This window comes from Grammomys surdaster, unplaced genomic scaffold (genome assembly GCF_004785775.1).
Source record: "Grammomys surdaster isolate TR1022 unplaced genomic scaffold, NIH_TR_1.0 190, whole genome shotgun sequence".
NCBI lineage: Eukaryota > Metazoa > Chordata > Mammalia > Rodentia > Muridae > Grammomys > Grammomys surdaster.
Genome location: NW_021604635.1, coordinates 2,821,343 through 2,843,496, shown reverse-complemented (window position 1 = coordinate 2,843,496; position 22,154 = coordinate 2,821,343). Strand labels below are relative to the sequence as shown.

Sequence of the window (22,154 nt, the reverse complement as noted above, 5' to 3'; positions counted from 1 at the left end):
CCTTGTTGGGTGGGTGTGGCCTTGTTGGGTGGGTGTGGCCTTGTTGGAGTAGGTATGTCACTGTGGGGGTGGGCTTTGGGGTCTCCTATGCTCAAGCTACATCCAGTGTGGTCCACAGTCTCCTTCTGCTGCTTGCCAAACAAGATGTAGAACTCTCAGCTTCTTCTCCAGCGCCAGGTCCGCCTGCATGGCCTCCACACTTCCCACCATGACAATAATGGACTAAACCTCTGAGACTGTAAGCCAGCCCCAATTAAATGTTTTCCTTTGTAAGAGTTGCCATGGCCATAGGGTCTCTTACAGCACACCTGAGCTTGTCTGCGAGGGTCTTCAAACACTACGGCTTATTTGTGGTGGTAAAAAGTAGGCAGTGGGCTTTTTTTGTAGGAGCAGGTCACAGGGTCATGTTCTTGGGAACTGTCCTGCCTGTCTGCTTCCTGTCCCCTCCTCTGCTTAGACGGGAAAGTGCACCTCGCCTACAGTGATACTGTGCAGAAGCACAGGGCCAAACAAACACAGACAAAGCCTACAGAGAGACGGGCTAAAGTAAACCTTTCACCCCTTAGGCTTCTGTCAGTCATCTTGTCAGTGGTGAGACTACTGCAGGAAGACTCTGACCTAGAAACATGCTTCTAAACCTCACACAAGTAAAGGCAAGAGACGTGCAAAAGGCTGTGTCCAAAGGCGTTTGCTCGGGAGTATCCCAGACATACAATGGAAATAACTAAATAACAGCGCTTCTAAAGGATAGGCACCATAACGTCACTAAACAATCATGTTGTAGAAGAACAGTTAGCATCATGAAGCTTAATCACGTCGTCGGAAAGGGCAAGAGCAGACTGTGAATCACGTGTGCAGCAGAAGCAGTACAATCACGTTTGCATAAACATGGGCAACTGGCAGTCTCTGGGGATGGGAATTACGGTCTATTTGTGAGATACACTGTACTTTCTAAAATTGATACGTAATATGTTTGATTGGAAAGAAACCAGTCATTCTATGTTCACTGTTGTAGATACAAGGTTAACAAGTACCTGGCTGTTGGGAGTTTTATAATAATTTAGTAAGAAGATGCAGTTTCCATGTGTGTGTGTGTGTCTGTCTGTCTGTGTCTGTGTGTGTGTGTATCTGTCTCCATGTGTGTGTGTGTTTGTGTGTGTGTGTGTGTGTGTGTGAGAGAGATACAAGGTTAACAAGTACCTGGCTGTTGGGAGTTTTATAATAATTTAGTAAGAAGCTGCTGTTTCCGTGTGTGTGTGCGTGTGTGTGTGTGTGTATCTGTCTCCGTGTGTGTGTGTCTGTGTATGTGTGTATGTCTGTGTGTGTGTATGTCTGTGTGTGGGTTTGTCTGTGTGTGGGTTTGTCTGTGTGTGTGTCTGTGTGTCTGCATGTGTGTGTGTCTGCGTGTATGTGTATGTCTGTGTGTGTCTGTGTGTTTGTATGTCTGTGTGTGTCTGTGTGTGTCTCTGTGTGTGTATGTGTGTGTGAGAGAGAAAGATGGGAGGAGCCAGGGGAAGGGTGTGGTTGTTAGGGAAGGGTGGAGGGTGTGGTCTACAGACCTAACTGCAAAGACCTGAAGGGAACCAAGCTGAGCAGAACTAGACCAGGTGGAGCCCAGGGGCCAGCAGTGTGGCAGGAACAGAAAGAGCCATGGTTTTGCAGACAGATGGACCTACAGCCCATGTTCTTGGGTCATGGGGGAAACCTGATTTTAAAAGTGATGAAAATCCCATGCAGTGTCTTGGTTTTGTTTGTTTTGAAGAGAGGAGTGATAAGACTGAGTTAACCTTAGTTTTTTAATTGTTTTTAATTTTTTAAACATTGTAGTGGTTGTTTGTGAATTTCACATCATGCACCCCAGTCCCATCTTTCCATCCCTTGTATCTGCCCTCTGCCCTTGTGACCTCCCGACAAATCCTGACAAAAGAAAATGAAAAAACAAAACAACTCTTGCTATGGAAGCTGTGGTGTGTCACGGTGTGTCACGGTGTGTCATGGTGTGTCACACAGTACACTCTTCTGTCCACACAGCTTTACTTGCAAACGCTCATTGCAGTGAGTCACTGGTCTGGTTGGAGCCCGCTGGCTTCTGCCGCTGGCTTATCAATAGTGGGCTCCTCTCAGAGCTCCAGTCATTACCCTGTGTCGTAGGGACCCTGCAGCTTTGTTCTGCAGTCCTGCCCTTTCGTGTGCTACAGCAGTTCATAAGTGGGGTAGCTGACTCGGTCAGACGACAGCTTTCCAGTACTGACTTAACTTTAGAACATAGAAGTCACACTGGCTGAAGGGCACACGTGCCACCATGTGACGTGGGTAAGCAGAACAACACTGAGTAAGTGTGTGGTGGAGAGACAGGAGAGAAGGTTAGTGGAACAGCGTGTGCACTATGAAGAGAGGCAGAACTGGAGGCCTGAGTCATCTGTGCTGCCACCTGAGGTCGTGCTGATGTCCCCGCCCATACTAACATCAGAGTGGGTCCAAGCTGTGCAGTTGTGGGGGTCTGTGTTAATATCCATGGCCCATACGCACACTCCTGGTCTAGGGTGCACACCCCTGGTCTAGGGTGCACACCCCTGGTCTGGGGAGCCATGCTGATGTCTGAGGGCTCTGTGGAGCTGCCTGTGACCTTCACCTGCAGGGTGGGAGAGCTAGCCCTGATGACATGAGCATGGGAGTGCAGGACAGCTGCCACCCAAGCCCAGATCCAGGGCTTTGAGTCAGCCCACCCTCAACATTTACCCCACCTATGAACTGCCAAAGCACATGAAGGGGCGTGTCCTGCAGAGCAAAGCTGCAGGGTCCCTATGACACAGAGCAACAGGAGCGCTGAGAGGAGTCCCGTGAGGACCCAGTATTGATAGTGTAGCAGAAGCCAGAGGCCTGACCAGACCAGTGACTCACTGCAATGAACATTTCAAAGTAAAGCTGTTTGGGCAAAGGGTAGACTGAATAACACACTGTCTACATTGTCTATGGTAAGATCCTTTTTGTTTTGTTTTCATTTATTTATTTCGTTTATTATCTTTTAATTAATTTTTATTTTTTGTTCTCTTTTGTGGGGAGGTTGCAAGGGCAGAGGGCAGATCTGAAGGGATAAGGTGAGTGAGATTAAGGTACATGATGTGAAATTCACAAAGAACCAATAAAAAAAATCCTCAGCATAAGCAATTCCTCTGGGAAAAATGAAAACCGCACTGCCTGTGAACAGCAGGCTGAGACGGTAGTCCTAGAGACGGGTGGTAGTCCTAGAGACGGGGCAGCGCCCGGGCAGCGCCGGGGCAGCACCGCCGCAGCTCCTGAGAGGTGCTGCTGCCCGGACTGTCTGCTGCAGAGGGGCTCAGGGCACAGCTCAGTAGCAAAATACTTATTTGGCATGTAAAGCCCTGGGTTTAATCCCACTGCAAAAGGGAAGAGGAGAGAAGGGGAGGGGAGAGAAGGGGAAAGGAGAGAAGGGGAGGGGAGAGGACAGAGAGGAAGGCAGAAGAGGGGCGTGAAGGGGAGGAAATAGCAGAAGGATTCCATTTGTATTTAGGACAGAGAGTCCACACGATTTGCTAGCACAGGAGTCTGGGTAAGATGGCTGACAAGGAACCTGAAGGATTCAAGGACGGTTCTTAGATATGAGGAGGAAAAAATGAGTGGAGAAACAGGTTAAAGAGTTTCTGGCCCAGAAATGCTAAGCTTGAGGGGAGTGCATGTGGCTGGTGTGTGTGTGTGTGTGTGTAGTGGGTATGTTGTGCGTGTGTGGTGGGTATGTGTGGGGAGTGTGGGGGAGTGGGTATGTGGTGAGTATATGTGGTATGAGTGTGTGTGTGTGTGTGTGTGTGTAGTGGGTATGTAATGAGTATGTTGTGTGTGTGTGGTGGGGGTGTGTGGGGAGTGTGGGGGTGTGGGTATATGGTGAGTATATGCGGTGTGAGTGTGTGCGTGTGTTATTTGGTAGTTAAATCCAGGGTCTTACATATGCTGGGCAAGGGCTCTACCGATAAAAACCAATCTCTACCTTTGTGTCTGTGAGTCAGGGTCTGTAGCTTAACCTGGCTTTAAGCTTGCTGTGCAGTCCAAACTGGCCTTGAACTCAAGATCACTCTGCCTTAGCATCCCAAGTGCTGCGATTACAGCACACCCTACCGAGCACAGTCACGGTGAGCCTCAGATATATTAGAGAGGTACGGTAGGAAGGGACTAATCTGAGCCTAACACCTTTATTCCCTAGTGTCTTATCTAGGAATATTTTACACTGCATTGTAAAAGGTATTTTGCAAATATAACTGAATTGCTCATAACAACTTCAAGAAAACAGGGCAAATATTCTGAATTACCTGTAGTTATGTGAATTTTTTAAAGGCAGAAGAGGAAGGCAAAGGGGATCGTATAGAAATTTGAAAGACAAAATGGATTCAGTTTGCCAATGAGGGTTATAAAACAGAACAAGTCACAAGTCACCTCTGGAATCAGAGCCACAAGAACCATGAGAACATGGGGCCTCAGTCCCACGACTGCATGGAATTCTGTCCCCAGCAGGACAGAGCCAGGAAGCCTGTACATAACACCTGGTTACCTGACATGCCGACTTTATTCTCATTTCTGCTTTCTCAGTAGAGAACACAAGGTGAATGTTGCCATGGTTAGTTATTGTGGAAAAAGAACGCAGGATTCTACAGGAGGGTGAGGTAGGCATGCAGATGTGTCTGACTATCAAGTACCTGAGGATGCCCCTAGGGTATCCTAGGGTAAAAGTACAGAAGGAGAAGTGAGGATGAAGGTTTGGAAATAGAGCAGCCATCCAGAGTCTGGTGAGATTGAGATCGTGCAGGGGTTGTGGGAAAGAGAAAGTGTTAGCCCAGAGCAAAGTTGGATGGGTAAGCAGGGGACAGGAAAGGAACCAAGGAATACGGCAACATGGAGACTGCCAGCAACCCTGACAGGTACAAGAGGGTCTGCTCAGGCGGGCAGAAAGCTGGGGCTGTAGCAGACAGCCGGGGCTGTAGCAGGAGGGAGACATGGGGTTAGAGAGAGATGGAAGGTTGGATGGAAAACACTCCTGTGCTCTCATCAATGGAAGGGATAGAGAAGACAGAGAGAAACTGTGAGCAGGAACAAGGGTATATTATAGGAACATAAGAGCAGGGTGCTACTCGGAACAGAGCAGAGGGCAGGGACACAACGCAAGGCAGGCTCTGTGCAGATATGCCCAGTTTCTGCATTTGGCAGGGAAGGGAAGTTCCCTTCCACGACTTTGATTTTCCTGGTGAAGTATGAACCACTACCAGCGGCTGGGGCTCAGGTCCCAGAGACAAGGCATGGAGCAGCCATTCTGGGGAGCTGGAGAATGCTTGTGCTAGGGAATGGTGTCACAAGACTGCCACGCTGTCTGCAGTGTGCTCCGCCCAACCTGGACTGAGAGAGACCACTGAGAGCTCCCCCGTCGTGTCTACCTGCTGTGGTGGCACAAGGGCTGGCGAGACTTGGCTTTACCAGAGTTATCAATGGCTTTCCAGATGCAAGAGGACATCTTTGCAATTGTTTTTTCTGCTACAGCCAAATAGGGTTTACTCACTGTTGTCATGAGGATGACCTCGGAAGGTCATCTCACTATCTGTGATAAGCTGGTGTTCTCCGTGCATGCCCCTGCACGTTCCCTTTCAGAGGTAAGCTGAAAAGGGAACATGATGGGTACCGGAAGAGCACCTCCTGGCACTGGGGAAATCAGCTCAGTACTGTCTTCGATAATCACCTCTACCTGTGGGCAAGCATGGCACTCTTCACTTGGTGAGCATGCATTTTATTTTTTGAAATCTGTTTGAAGAGGATATGGTCCACTTCTATGCATTCACTACATTTAAATTACACATACGCATTGTGTGTGTGTGTGTGTATGCGTGTTTGCATGTGTGCCTGTGTGTGTATGTGTGTGTGTTCTATTATTAACTACAGCAGGCAGTCTGTTTTTCCCCTTATAATAGGATTTAAAATCAAGATGCAGAAGCAAGAAAATGCAAGCTTGGTAAAATTTAAATACTAAAAAAAAGTGGGGTCAGGGGACAGTTTCAAAGGGAGTTAAAGGTTCTTCCTAGCATCTAAGGTGAGTGCCTAGGCAGCTGTGCTTTTCCAGTACAGCGTCCTCCTCATGCTTGGGAAACTTGTCAGGCCAAGCAGATGCTCTCTAGAGACAAAGCCCTGAGCACACTGACATGTGAAGCCTCAAGAAGTGTCATGTGTACATGTGTGTATTTTGAGATAGGCTATGCTATGTATCCCGGGCTGCATTCAAATTCATAGGTTCGAGCTGTCTTTCTACCTCAGATTTCCAACTGGGACCACTGGCCTGAATAGCAGTGTCTAGCTTAAAGAACTATTTTTAAAATGGGTCCCAACAAGAGGTCCAGAGAGTGGTTCATAGAGCAACTGTCTATCTATACAAACAGGGCAAAGTTCCCAGAATTCACTTAATTTCAGTACTTCAGTGTCTTAACCCTAAATATCTTCCTGCTCAGCCCAGAGGTATCACATAGGACTGATTGAAAGAAAATCATTCTATATTCAGCATTATGTAACACTCAGTCAGGACAAAATAAGGTGCACACCCCAATGACACCACGCATCTTAAAATAAAGACGCGTTACAGCCTTGTTACTCATACAGCCTTTCATAACAGCTCAGCCTTCGGTCTGCATGACTTGCCTGCACCTTTCATCTGTACACACTGATCTCGGCACCAGCGTTACCTTCTGAACTGTGCCTTTCTTTCTAAATCATCTACACAACTACTCTCATTTCTGTCTTCTACTCAACAGCCTTTGTCCTTAAGTGTCAATCATGACCCCTGTTGCAAGGGCAATGGTGACAGGAGAGGGCGGGAGGGCGGATGGACGCTGCTTCTCTAAGAGCAGTCCTTTATCACGGAGACACATACCCAGGAGTCTGTCCCTGCTGCTGACACTTGCACCCTTCCATCTCCTGTCTCCACAGGGATTCAGAAGCCTGAATCCCACAACGCCAGGGACGTGCTCATGCTCAGAAATAACCTCTGTAGATATAATCAAATTAAGACTCGATCACACTGGGGTACACTAGGCTCTTGATCCAGTCAGGCTGGCTGGTGTCCTCATAAGAAAAGGAAAGGGAAACACGGAAGAGAACGTCACGAAGACTGACCTCAACACAAGGAGTAAAGCGTGAGGAAGGCTGGAGGCAGATGCTAGAGGAGCACCACTGAGCCAGTCAACGGACACCAAGGCTGCCAGCCTCCAGCAGACAGAAGCCAGGGCGCATCCTCGTCCATGGCTTTCAGTGGGAACGGCCCTGCTGACGCTGTTCGACTTCCGGCATCCACAACTGGAAGACAGTGTCTGCCGGTCATGCTGGCAGTTTAGTTGTGTGCACAGGACTTGTGGTTGGCCTCTGATCAGTGGGCTCTGGCATGCAGTAGGATGTCATTCTCAGGATGATGTGACCTATGGCAGGCTGTCCTGCCAGCAGCCTCACTAACAGACTCTTTCCATAGCCTTTTGTGAAGCAGTAAGCGTCCTGTGTCCTACAGGACAGAACTGGATTCTGTCAACAAACACACGGGCTTGGAGGTGGCCCCTTTCCTAGCTCGGACTTCAGATGAGATGGCCTGGTTAATATCCTAACTGCAGCCTTCACACTCTAAGCAGGACACCCCACCCCCAACTGTGCCTGGACCACTGACCCACGAACACTGTGGAAATGACAGCCTTGCGTTGTCCTGTTTCTTTGTTGCATACAAACAGAGCCATGTCTGACTCACTTCCACCTCAAAAACATTGAAAACTAATGTTGGTGTCCAGGGATGTTTCTCGGGCTCCTATTGCTCGGGACTTTCTTACAACTCCCTTGGTACGAGCACGTGGATTTTTTTACTTGAGAGAAGGCTTCCAGTTCTACCTCCTCATCCTTGGCTGTCAGGGCCTCTTGGTCCTCCGGGGAAACTCAACTAGCTAGGGCCCAGGCCAACCCAATGATGACAGCCTGTTTCTAGAAAGCTCCATCTGGTTACCATTAAACACTCCTTTTCAGTAAGGTTTACTCCAAGTCTGCAGACAGTTCTCAGCATGTAGCAGTCTCGTCAACCGTCCCTCTGCCGTAGATCTAATGCATAACCATCCTTAGTGAACACATGGGATCCCTCCAAAGGCAGCGCCTAGAGCCCGCTGAAGCCTTTCTCTCTCTTTACTTGAGGTAAAGAACTGGGAGAGTGGCCCAGGGAAGTTCATCCCAGAGAACAACTTTACCTCCTCCCATGGACCCTGAGGAAATCTCATAGGATCAAGCACGGGGCTCTGCCTGGAGGAATTCTGTGTAGGGAAAGGTGTCTCGTAGTCACTTCAGCCTGTGATATGCATTATGTACACTGACAGTCTGAAGGGAGGCAGGGTGAGGGCCACTGGAAACCTGTACTCGGATGACTTAGTACTTGCAGTAGGATTAGGTGAGTAATCTCATGCTAATGTCATTATTCACTTCTAGCTGACATTTTTAAATTGAGTGACACACTCATAAATAACTACCAAGATGTTAACCCCTGTTTGAAAAAAAAATGATTCAATACTTTCGAATTTCCACATTCAGAAACAGTGAAGGAGAAAGACACAAGGAGGAAGAGTCTAGAAACCCAACCACGTCCCATCATATAAACCATGTGACTCTGCGTGACGGACAGCAACAGCGGCCTACTTAAAAACACAGAATTTGGGCATAGGAACCGTTGGCAGGCTGCTTGCTCAGCATGCAGCCTTCTGTGTTTAATCCCCAGTGCCTTACACATCAGGCATAGTGGGGCCCTCCTGCAGTCCCAGCATTCAGGAAGATCAGAAGGTCAAGGTCACCCTCTGCTACTCAGCAAGACTGAGGCCAACCAGGGATATGTGAAACCAGTCTCAAAGAGTATCCTGATGTTTATTTATTGCTGTATTAAATAGTTTTTGAGTACCTTCTAAGTTACAAAGTCCATTTTATTTAAATTTATAAATAATGAAAACTTTACTTAAGTAAAGAGCTAGAAAGAGAAGCATTCGTGTACCAGAAGAAAGCCAGCTGAAGTGTGAGTCGCAGCACCGTGCGCTGCCAGGGACGTACCTGAAAAGGCACTGCTGCAGAGTGAGTGGCAGGACTGCCCCCTGCCAGGGACATACCTGAGAAGGCATTGCTATAGTACCGGGACAGCGTCTGCATGATGTCCTTGGAGTGCTGGGTCCACGGTGCTATCTTTCTGTAGGTCTTTACCCGGTGAACCAGCTGAGAGCCCCCGTACTGCAGGGAAAGGGTGTCTCCATGGTCTTCATAGAGCTCCTCAAATAACCTACACAGAAGGAAAACACATGTTATACAATGTTGTCACCAACTCTAGTGACTCAGATCCATAATCTACCAAGGAGGATGGATAAGCCAGGAGGATCACAAGTTGAAGGGCTGCGTGAGTGAATTCAAAGGCAGCCTGGGCAAGCTAGGAAGACTCTGTCCCAGAATGTAAAATGGAGAGAGGGACTGGGCAGAACTCAGCAATGGAGCATGTGCCCTGGGGACAGTCCCCATTACCAAGAAAAATTAACTCAAATGATTGCACAAGCCGTCCAGAAGGCCAGATTTGGGAAAAAGTCCTTAACGTTATAAATCCTTCTGAATCTTTCATGTGGACTCTTTAACAGCTTGAGATGAGTGTAAATGTAAAATGCATTGTTTCGTACAGACAACTCTAATGAGAAAATGAGCACCAAAAATGTCACTGAAGCTGGACCGAGCTGTTTCTAGCCATATCAGAAGCACTCCAGCTGTCTACAGTCTGCCGGGGTAACTCACTTCCCGTGACACCATTTGGTCCCTCTGATTGTTGCTAAACACATGATCTTGTTACAGACAGTGCCTTGTCCTATCTGGGCCACTGTAACAGCGTAGCCTAGACAAGGTGGCTTATAACTAAGAAACCTTTATCTCTCATGGTCCTAGGAGCTACAACGTCTACGACAAACGCATCAACAGAGTTACTGCCTAGCAAAGGGCCCTTCAGTTCATAGGTGGGGTCATCTTGCTTTGTCCTCAAATCAGGAAGAGACTCACAGACATCCCTTAGTGACATTTAATATGCCACTAATCCCAGGGACGGGGGTTCTGCCCTTAGATCTAAGCAAGTTCCAGAGATCCCATCCCCTGATACTACCACTTTTGGGGTGAGGATTTCAACATGGACGTTAGGGTGACAGGAACACTCTGACCCCAGCAGACATGCAAGCTATTTATTTTCTCTCTTCACAGAGCTGCCAGACAATCGGCTCAGGAACAGCAGTCCTGAGTGAAGAGTCTCTCTTACACTCTTTGTACATTTAGTTCACATGTGTGCAGAAGCTGTACCATCTATCAGTGTCATTTGGGGTTTAATTTAACCTATTAGTTTGTCTATGTACTTTGAATTTATCTTAAAAAAAAAACCCAGTGTTTAATGTTAACACAAGCAAACAACACAACACCCAATGGCAGTAATATACAAACACGTGGTAGAAATACAGAAGCAACTTGAATACTGTTATTTAGCCATAAAGCTTTGAGGAGCTAAAAGTAGAACGAGTTATAAAATCCTGTGAGTGAGTCTGCCTTTGTCAGTGCTGCCTTTCAATGGCAGCAGATAAGCATTACCTCACTGCGTCAGTATCGAACTGCAGGTTGGGCTTGTCAATCAGTCCTAAGGAATAGAGCTGGTAGGCCAGGGCACACTTGCCCACCATGAACTGAGCCGTGTTGGTGCGATCCAGACAGTCCACGCAGTTGGTTCGAAGGATGCCGGTCTACAAAGAGCACAGGGAGGCTTTCAGGTCACTGCTCGGACACCTGGACCACTTCCAAACACAGGGACATCCTCTCTTAAAGTAACAGAGGAAACGCTGTGGGTGCTAATCCTGAACAGGTATTAAATTTTGGTAAAGTTCAGCATTTAAAATAATAGAGATCAATTTGCTAAATCATATAAGGTTATATTTACTTTTCACTTAATGTTACTCTGACAGCATCATTAAACCCAATCTACATTTGAATTTACTTTGAAGGCTCAACAAGACAAAGCAAACAGCTAATATTTTCTATATAATCTAATTAGTCAAATAGGGATGTTTAAACGGATATTGCTCCTTCACTATAAAAACCAACTATTTAGTGGTTAACACTGTGCGCGTGTGTATGTGTGTGTATGTGTGTGAATGTGTGTATATGTGTGTGTGTGTGTATGTGTGTGTATGTGTGTGAATGTGTGTATATGTGTGCGTGTGTGTGTGTGTGCGTGTGTGTGCCTGTATGTGCTAGTGCCCACAAAAGTCAAAGACGGCATCAGTCTCCCTGAAACAGAGTCACCCGGCAGAAGGGTGGGATGAGATGGGTGCTGGGAACCAAGCTGGGTCCTTTGAAAGAGCAGAGAGCCGTCATTGCAGTCACCAGCTATACCATGCTTAAAACATAGCTAACAAGTGTAACGCACACTGGCTTGTTTTACAAAAACAACCTAACCTATTATTCCCATATATCCTTGTTTTTAACTTCCAGTAATAAAAATGTATATGTAGAAAAATATATAGGCTGTATAGTATCTGCTATACATATTTACATAAGATTTAAACACTAGTAAGAAGGCTTTTAAGAAGACTTATTAATAATTTTGCATCAAACACCTCTTCATATTTGCTAGTAGAAAACATTACAAAAAATGAAGTGAGTACAGAGCAGACACCTATAATCCCGGCACTCGGGAAGCAAAAGCAGGCAGATTCTCTGAGTTCAAGGACAGCCTGATCTACAGAGTGAGTGTCTGGCTAGCCTGGGCCGCATAGTGAGGGCCTGTCTCAAATAAAACAAAACAAGCAAAACAAACACCAAGCCCTAAACCCCTAAAACAGTACACACCATGGACACAGACTGCACTCATTATGAATATAATAGCATCCATACCTGGAGCCGACCAGTGGGAATCACATGACCTCCTAGTTCATTCCACCTGTGCGTAAAAACAGACGCTTTACATTCCGTTGTCTTCCAGCTCCCTGAACACATGCACTACGACTAAGCCACACCCCAACCCTGTTTTCTTGTTTTCTACTTTTAAAAGGGGGTAGGGATGATATGAAATATATATATTTGTAGATTCTAAGAACTACAGCAATAGAAGGGAAGCTGTCTGACGTCAGATACTTCTGCACACTTGCTCTGTTAGGTCGAATAACTGAGACAGTCAGTCACCATACTCAAAGAAAGCTGGGGTTGGAGTGATCGTAAGGTGCCCGTGTCGCTCTTGGACACCTTCTCTGTGTCCTACCAGACTGCCCGGCTTTTCTTCAATCCCATATCTTTCCCCAGTCTCTGTAACCACGGACAAGTGCAGGTGTAAGCCCTTCCCCAGCTTTGTCTTCTCCCTGTATCTTACAATCCCTGGAATGCAAACCCTGCTGACTATAGCAGAAGGCTTCTTGCAAATGTAGACACTAGGTTCGATTCGGGCTTACTCGACCACCGTAGTTAACTATGCTGACGGAGATCAAACGCTGGAAATACTCAACATTGGTTCCTTTACATATAAATAAGGAATGTATCCTTTCTGGAAGCCGCCAACAAACAAGCTGTGAGCAAATCACTGTGGCATGGTGCCAGATTCTACATTCATGAAAGTATCCAGCGTCAGTCAGAAAGACTCCCCTGGTCTGCTACGTGGTACGTGGTAAACAATGAGTTCACTACAGACAAGTCTACTTTACACACATACTTTATGTAATGTTTCTTCCACAAAGTGAATGACAAGACTCCTATGGCTTCCGTCGGAAGGTACATAACCATGCAGGAGTTCCCAAGCACACAGGGAATGTTCCTGCAGTCTCCTGAACGGCCTCCCTACCCCAAAACTGTTCATCCATCCTTCCAACCTCTAATTAGCCCAGACTTCCAGCACCTATAATATTTTATTTTACAGTGTGTGTGTGTGCGCACCTGTGTATGTGTGTGTGCCCATGTGTGCACTCGTGAGCTGCAAGCATTTGGAGTGTGACTCTGCTTCCTAATGCTCGAGTCACAGGCACACACAGTCATGCCCAGGCTCTCACACGGGTGCTGGCCATCTTCATGCTTACAAGACGAGTGCTGGCACTCACTCAGTCCTCTCCCTAACCCCTAGAATACTTGTACATAAGAACAAATACCTTGACCTACGTTTTCTTTGTATATGTGGTAATGGTGTGTGTGTGTGTGGGGGGGTGCTTGTGTACCTCACAGTACCCAATACAAAGTCAAAGGATGGCATACGGGAGTCATTTCTCTCCTAATATATGGGGACTAGGGGTTCAGGCTAGGAGGAAGGAGCCTTTAACTGCTGAGCCACTCTGCCCCAGGGACTTGCCTATCTCTGCCTCCTCGGTGTTGGGATGACAAGCACAGGCCACACCCTGGCTTTCTGGTGTGGGCTCCAGGGCTTGAACTGGGGTCTCCAAGCTTGCACAGCAAATGCTCATGTCCCCATCTCTCACGCTAGGATTTTAAGTATCATACATACTTTTCGTCTGGCCGTAGAATGCTGCAGTAGGAATCAGGGCGGTTTACAAAGAATCCTGTCTTCTTTACCACGCTTTCGGCAATCACGTTCAGCCGATCGAGAACGTTGCACAGCTTACTGAGTGAGGGAAGCGGAAGAGGGAGAACTTAGGTGTCAGCACATATCTATTCTTCCGTCTAAAGCAAACACCAACAGCAACGATGCCCGGGGACTGAACTGTTTTAATCTTGTGGTTTATGTAACAGAAACATGGAAATAATTAAGCTGGAAATACAATGCGGACTCAATAACTAACAAGCCAATTAGATATCAAATACCAGCATACTCCTCAGTCTTGGCTCCCAGCGTTCCTGTGAGCCTCTCCCTCCTCAGTAGCTGTCAGTCAAACCCTACATAACCAGGCAAGGACCAGGCACAGTGCAGTAGCAGGGGAAGAAGAATGAGAACATACGCTGACATGACTGTTTCAACGACATAACTAACATGCTCCAGGACGTGATGCACGTGTGTGTGCCTGGCACACTAACTCCATAAAAAGATTCAGGGGGAAGAACCACAACATGTACAAAACAATACGGTGACAGTAAATAAACCCGGAGCTTCTGTGGTGCATGGTACACTCGGAAGAAGACAGTGCAAGGCTCAGTGGGAAAAGGTCCCTTAGAAGAGATCAGCTGTGAACCAAATCTTGGAGGTTAAGAGAGGAAACATGGGACAGGGTAGCGGTGGGAGTGCGTGGCAAGCAACAGGAGGACCACCCTGAGGTGGGACTAGCTCTGGGAATAAAGACCAGGTTTTCTCAAATAGATCAGTCCCAAGTAAGTTAAAGTTATAACAGTCCAGAACCAGCCAGCTGACAGGGCGTGATGCGCACCGTGAGGGGCTAGGACTTCCTATCAACAGAGTTACTGCTTGCTCATCTAGGAGACAGATGACCAGAGAGTGGAGAACGAAATACAAATGGCGGCACTGGTGCTGTCAGGAACCAAAGGGAGGTGACAGACTGCTCGGCATTGGGGAAAGCCTACACCTGATGGAGGCACAACGTCCTCACCTGTCTCACACAGGAAACTGCAGGAGCTGAAGGAGCTGCATCTCCCCACCCCCGAGGCTCTGCCGATCTCTCACCTCTTGGTGTACTTGGCCATGTCCCAGGGGATGTAGACAATGGTGTGCTCTGGGGGCAGGAACTGGTTAAGGTACGTGACCGCAGCCACCAGCTCTTCACTCAGAATTCTTTCGTGCTTCCTCTTCTCTCTCTCCTTTATCAAAAACCATTTGAAATACTTTTTACATTGAAAGTCTTAATGTGGGGCTGGAGAGCTGGCTCAATGGGTAAAAGCACATATTACTTTTGCAGAGAACACAGGTTCAATTCCCAGCACCCATGTGATGGTTTATAACCACGCATAACTCCAGTTCCAGGGGAATCGGATGCCCTCTTCTGACCTCTTCAGGCACTAAATAGACACAGTGCACAGACATACATGCAGGTAAAACACATATAAACTCAATAAATCTAGTCTTTAAAATAGTAAATGTTACTAAAATGAAAACCATATAAATGCAAATCAAGACATCTTCCCTGAGGGAGGGCCAGCAGCTCTGAAGAGCCGTGAGGTTGGGTTTCTCTCTGCTGCGCTGGTGGCATCCCCAGTGTGCTCTACAAGCCTGGCCCACACATCCACAGCCTCTCTAGTAGCTACACTCATTCATCCAGAAGGGAACCCACCACTGCATCCAGACAGTTGTGGGACGCAGAGGGAAATCAGTGTGGTCTGGACAGGCAATCCCTACACAGAAGACTACAGAGTGCTTTCTCAAATCCAACCCACAAAGCAACCACGAGGTAGCAGGACAGGCACTTCACCCGGTTCACACTGTGGCAGAGTGATCTGAGCCCCGCCTCCTTGCCTGCCGCACCTCCTAGGTTACCACACTGCCTCTCACTACTGGAGGCTATGCTACTGTGCAGCTCTGGGCTGCTGCCCAGTACCCTTCAGCAAGGCTATTGCATTTCCTGGGCTAACAACAGTATATCCCTCACAGCCATACTGAGGGGCTTAAAAGCAACAAAGCATTGTACGTTCTTAGCAGAGTCCTCAGTAAAAATCAGGTACTGCTGTTACCTTCATCGGGCCTTTACTTAAAACAAAGAAAAACTGCAGCAGAGACTTAAGACACGCATGCTGCTGGGATCAAAGCCCTCCTGTGCTGATTTCAATCCTCACTGCTTCCCAACTGTCACCAACTGGAAAATAACCACTGTGGAAACAAACAAGGGTAGTTCTTGCACAGCTGAATAAAACAGATAGAGAAATTATATAAGAATTAAGAATGGAAAATTAAGGATCATCCTATGCATCGGCAGGCCCCAGAGAGGGGGTGCCCACAGAGGGAGGGGTTCACAACAGCACAAATGGGTAAAGGAAAGCAGGAGAAGCATTTCCTCTCAGCAACTTCCCACAGTAGCAATGTGACAAGGGACAGCTCCTGCTGTTCTCCCAGGGCCACAGACTTTCTTTGATGGTTTAACCACAGCTTACCAAGACCTTCCTCCAAGTGAAAAGAAGAAGCCTCTGGTTTATCCTGTTAACAAAACAGCTGAGGACAGGGCAGAGGGTGTGGCTCAGTGGTTGGGCTCCTGCCAGGCATGTGAGAGGTCCTAGGTCGGAGCCTCCTTATCAGCCAATCAAATGAAACCTCGTCACTCTGATGGCTCTCTCTCAAGAGGTGCACACTCATTGCAAGCATGTGCTATTATAGTGAGTCCTTACACGCCTGTCACCCTGCTCTTAATCCCTGCTCTGAGATTCACATCCTGCTCGGCCTGCCTTTCACTCATGAGTTCCCCACTGTTTTAGAGGTCACGTGGCTGAGCAGTCTCCTCCTATGAGCTCTATGACAAGTGATGTCTCTGACCACTGGGTTGTGAGGGCAACCACGGCCCAGCTGTTTTCCAACAACTTAGACACTGCTGCTTGTCTACTTCAAACCAACTGAAATCTCTGATCCCTTACTTGGGTTTGCACAAGTATTTGATGAGTGACCTTTTGACACCAGGAGACCAAAGTCCACCCTCAGAGCACGCGGGCACTACTAAATCCTCCGGACTCACGTCCTATAAAGAGCCTTGCAATCCGACTGCACAAGTGTAGATTATCAATGCGTCCACTTGTGGTTACTTCCAATTACCCTTCCTCGTGCTTTAGACACCCCACCACCACCTCTCTAACCACAAATACCCTACACCCTATGCTGAGCAAAGGGGCTCTGGGGCCAGCTCTCCTGTCTCCACATGCTTGACCACCTTGTCAATAAATGTGTTTTATAAAACTCACTTCAAACTGCACTAGCAGGGAGGCAAACCAGGCTGAGTTCAGTTACAGGCATTAAGCAGCATTTTTAATATGCATAATTAACACAGAATTCTAGGCACTGTAGATATTCAGGGTTCTATTTACAAGAACTTTGCAATTACACTGTATAAAGCAGGAACAAGACCCACTCATCTAGAGTTAGGTATTTGTCCCACTCATAGCTCATCACTCTCCGCTTTAGTGGTAATTTGCTTGTGTAATCTATACTTACTGGAAAAAGACTCATACTTACACAATTTGTACAATACCAGGGACTGAACCTGGGCCTCACACATGTAGACAAGTGCTCTACCACTAAGCCACTTCCATCCCATCCTCTTTTTACTTGGGGACAGGGTCTCACTAAGTTGCTCAGGCTAGACTAAAATGCACTCTGCCACATAGGTAGGCCTTAAACTTGTGATCCCCCTGCATCTGCTTCTTGAATAGCTGGGATGATAGGCCTGTGCACCAGTTTTCCATCTTAATTTTCAAACTGTGGACATTTCGGCTACTTTTCAATATTGAATCGAAGTTACATATTATCCAGTTCTAACTTACATTACCCCGAGCAGACAGAGATAGACATGAATATACAACTTCTGCATTCATGAATAAATATGCGTGGAGTTAGCATCTAAAGACAGTTGTGAATAAAGACTATATTAATATACATGATATAGTAAAACCTTTATATTGATGTTTTCAAGGTCTTCTTAGCCACTGGCTGATGTGCTTTTAATCCATTTGGGTACAATGGATATAAATAAAATTTACTGGGTGATCTTGCCCTCTACCGACCTGCCTGCCCAATTATGCACACACCCTGTACGGACTAGTCAGTGTACTCTGATGGAAAGGTGAGAGACATTACACCCCCTTGCCTGAGCTCCTAACAAGCCCACCTGATTCTTGAACCACGTTTCTGATGAAGCCTTTGGTCCTGTTGCTGCACTGGTCTGTGGCTCTTGCAGAGTGTCAAGAAAGCAGGCTGTATCAAGGTGACAATGTAGCCATTTAATCTGCATTTTTCTTAAGGTGTGGGACTAAGGAATTTAATGCAGATCTAGTTCACACAGGAAATCAGGAGCCTAGTAGACTAAACCATCCTCTTCCTTCAGAGAGATCTAGTACGAGTTCCCCAAGGCAAGCCCAGAAGAAGTGATGTGGAAGCTAAGACCAAAGACCAAAGCTAAGATGCTCAGACCCAGCATGCTGGCACAACAGACACCTCACCCTCTCCTCCTCTCCCTCTGCCCCTCCCCGCATCTCTCCCTCTCCCTCTCCTTCTCTCTCTGCCCCCTCCCATCCCCACCTTCCTCCTTTCCTCTCTTTCTTTTCCTGGGGAAGGCAGAGCATAGCTGGGCCATGCCTCTGGTTGTCAGTGTATCTGATAAGCACATCATACCTTCACTAAGTTCAGGATGATGATGGGAGAGCCAAACCTCTGCAGCATCTGGTCAAAGTGAAGAGCAGCCACATGTGCAAAGGGATCTGCCTGGTCCACTGAGAAGAGAAAAGGGGAATGGAACTGTACGGCAGAAATAAAACACTCACGGGACTTCAAACCATTGATAAGAAATGCAATTCAACTAACGTAGCGCTTTCGTTTCCCACACTCTCAGGCAGCTCAATGGACACTCAAGTCAGCATCAACTCTGAATGAGTCTGCCATTTCTGAAGCAAAATAGCACACATTTCCTAACAGCTAAAGTTAAGAATGAATTACTGCAGAACGCTAATAAAAGTCACTCCTCCATATAATCTTGCTCAAAGGACCAACATGTCACCAAAACCCAACCACTGATTCGAGCTAAGTGACAGTAGTCTTCATCTTGAATGACAACAGACAAAAGCAACTCCCGACAGGCTGGCCCACGCACGTGTAATGGGTGGTTTGGGCATCATAGTTGAGATGTCTTGGGACCAGAACAAGGGAACGGAGCCTCTAACTTGTACGTAAGAAGAGTAACTGCCTGCGGTGAAAGACATCACAGAAGCGTCACACAGGATCTGCTCAGTCTCCACCTCGTTTGCGACATCGCCCTGGAAAGAAAGACACAAGTAAACATAGCCTGTGCTCTTGGAACTTTTACATGAAAAAACTCAAGAACACAATGAAATTATAACTTAATTCATCTTAAAAGAGGTGTTTGGGGTACACACTGGAAAAGCAGAACCATTAAAATATGATAAAGAAAAGCAGAAAAACATAAAAATTAATAGACATGGATAATCAATAAACCACAGAGAAGTTAAACAAAAGAGATCCAAATAAAAATAAGCTCGATAAAAGTTTTAATAAAACCTTTGTTCTATTAGAAAATAAGATAATAAATTAATAGTCTTGTCTAAAAAAAAATTAAGAAAAGCAGTAAGAAGACTAGAAAAAAATCAAGTTAACAGAAATAGCAAACAGCACTTGACCAGTGTAAATGGTAGGATGCCAGAGAAAAGAAAAAGAATCATGTCAAATTATGCAGATGATAAAGAACAAAGAACCTAAAACTTTCACTGCTGAAGACCAAAGTGAAGATTCGAGTAACACTGGTGGTCGGAAGGACTCAAGGAGAGAGACCAGAGACTTTGGAGGCCACATGACTTAGAGAACAGAAGTATATCCAGATATAAGGGATACTTCCAGAAGCACTGAGAACCTGGCTTGGCCCTTTCATTATTCAAAAGCAAATAATATAGCCACAACATTTTAATTGTTCCTAAAGTACCAAACAAAACACCTTGAAGCGCTGATATAAATTTAAGGACAGTGTTGCTATGTAAAGCTAGAGCCAAAGGCCAATGCCATAATCAACACTCAGGACTCGGGAGTCTGTTGCAGAGGAGAGCACCTGGGAGACGGCACGGAAGGCTGAGGGAGAAAGGAGAGGGAGAAGCGTCCCATGCCGTGCTGTGTATTGCCTTCCCGTCATAAATACACTTCCTCTCCTCACTCTTCAGTGGGTGGCTGGATGTTTTGTCCCTACATTTTCCAAGCATTTCAGATATGGCTCACCCTCCAAAACAGTGAACATTTCAAAACTCCATTGCACAGCTCTTTCTAAGATAGTTTACTGCTCAACACATTTGTAGATTGCCCCTTTTCCCTTAAGAGTTTCATATTCTGGAGAACTATTTCTTCTCTTGATAATATCCCAGACTAAAAACACTCCACTTTTTAAATCCACTGGTTAGGACTGGTGAGATGGTTCGGTGGACAAAACAGGCACCTGCTGCCAAGCCTGGCAATCTGATTCCATCCGTAGGAGAGGAATGACTGCTACGATTTGCCCTCTGACTACCGCATGCACACACGTGCGCATGCGCAGACCCCCACATACATACGCACACATGCATGCGCACAAATAAAATACATTTGGGTGTTAAGAAGTGAGTTACTTAGAAGTCTACAGCTTTGTCATCACCAATGAAGCTGACATGAAAGGTTATAAAATTACAGCAACGCAGTTTGTCATCTTACCTCACAGTTTGCGCCTCTCTTGAGAAAGCGTGTCCCAGCAAACCGACTGGACCTTCTGGCTATTAGGGTCACATACACTGGTCGTCCATAGATCAAAAGCTCTTAAGAACTATGTTAAAGTGTTTCAGCATTTGTGATTGGACAGAAAGCTACAAGAATCATTATCCTTTGTGCATTTAATACATCCCGTCCGATAGCCTTGAGACACTAAAAGCTCCATGGAGAATGTAATAGCACAGGGCCCGGTAGCTCCTCAGATCTGTCCAGGTTCGATGGCGACCCCCAACATGCCCAAGCGGTGATTTCTGTGACTCTCCAAGCTTAAACACGGAAGGTGTCGATGTGAACTGCTTGGCCAATATACAGCTTATTTACCTCACCTACTGAAAACCAATCAAAAAGCAGCTATAGGGTGAACAACTATGGTCTAAAAATCAAAAATGCCTTGGAGTCTGAAATTCCTGGGTGCCACTAGGACCCAACAGTGTAAAATCCTTTACCTGACCTTGTCTTATGGGTCAATCAAAACACAGGTGCCCTAAATATACCACATAAACATCTTCAGTCCCAGGGTATATATGAAACATAAGTAAACTTGAATTCCATCTTCAAGTTATCTAAGGTTTAGGCAAATGGTCTCAAATCTACTGGTATGTTGTTGGGAGGATGAGCTGAGGTAATTGGTGTAAAATTTCTGCTGTCTGGCCTGTAGTAAATGTTTAATAAACAGCACTGACTCCTCCCCACCACACAGGCTTCCAGAACTCATTAAATGCCTGATCACCAACAGCCCAGACTCATCAGTTAGACTAACGGGCTTTAAGATGATGACCTATGATGCTGTTTACTATTTTAAAGGCAAACATTTATTATAATTACTACACGCCAGGCCCCGCTGGAGCTAGCTCTTGGAAATACAAACCAGGCTAGAACTGCACTTTAGAAACAGGCTTGAGATACCGCATAGCACATTCTCTTTGGTGGGGAAAAACTCATTTTCTTCCCAAAAGGACTAGTTTTGGACAGAGTCAAAAGTGATTCAGAACCAATCCTGTCAGGTGGTTGAAGTGACTAAAATGTAGAGAGCCAGGTGTCTCCCCAACCTCCGCTTCAAAGTCCCTGTGTCTGTCACACCCCACTTCTCCCGACACTTGGCACAGAAAAGGCGGTGTGGCCACCCCGCCCCTCAAGGCTGTGCCCCAGAGTTTATAAGAAAGCATAATGATGGCCGCCTCGCTAACTTAATGCCCGGCCCTCCCAATCCTTTAAAGATTTTGCTATTTGCTTTTAAAAGCCTAAAATCAAAGGGATCGTATCAAGTAAACATAGAATTCACAAATGCCCTCTGTCGTCTCAAAAAGTAGCAAGAAAACTGCAGCATTGCTAGATAGCATCCCCACCCTCCTCTTCCTCCTCCTCTTTCCACTCTTCCTCCTCCTCCTCTTCCTCTTCCTCCTCCTCCTCTTCTCCCTCCTCCTCCTCCTCCTCCTCCTCCCCCTCACAGCATGATGGCACCCTGTTGAAAGGCTTCAACATTAGCTAGAATTAGTGAAAAGTCAACCTGCAGGAGAAAAGCCAAGGTGTCATCAAACTAAGCTCGGCAGCCTAACTCAAGGGCTTCCTTTATAATCCTTTCCAATCTGAGTCTGCACTCCGTTGTGCCACGGCTACTACTGCAGCCTTCTCTATCTGAGACACATCCCTCCTCTCATCGCTACTTCATGTAGCTGAAAAATGACTGTCGATGGGTAGGGCCACCCTTGGGCAGGTGGTCCTG

At 46.5% G+C, this 22,154-nt stretch overlaps 1 protein-coding gene across 1 annotated transcript in view; it reads right to left on the bottom strand.

Annotated features, from left to right (window-relative positions):
- Positions 1 to 22,154, bottom strand: part of Fig4 (FIG4 phosphoinositide 5-phosphatase) — a 107,436-nt gene that overhangs the window by 49,983 nt on the left and 35,299 nt on the right. Inside the window, exons 8-15 of the mRNA XM_028768995.1 lie at positions 20,378 to 20,478; positions 18,783 to 18,945; positions 18,308 to 18,405; positions 14,669 to 14,802; positions 13,541 to 13,657; positions 11,953 to 11,998; positions 10,654 to 10,802; positions 9,159 to 9,325 (exon numbers count right to left, since the gene is read on the bottom strand). Coding sequence (XP_028624828.1) covers positions 9,159 to 9,325; positions 10,654 to 10,802; positions 11,953 to 11,998; positions 13,541 to 13,657; positions 14,669 to 14,802; positions 18,308 to 18,405; positions 18,783 to 18,945; positions 20,378 to 20,478 — 975 coding nt within the window. The remainder of the gene's footprint in view (positions 1 to 9,158; positions 9,326 to 10,653; positions 10,803 to 11,952; positions 11,999 to 13,540; positions 13,658 to 14,668; positions 14,803 to 18,307; positions 18,406 to 18,782; positions 18,946 to 20,377; positions 20,479 to 22,154) is intronic.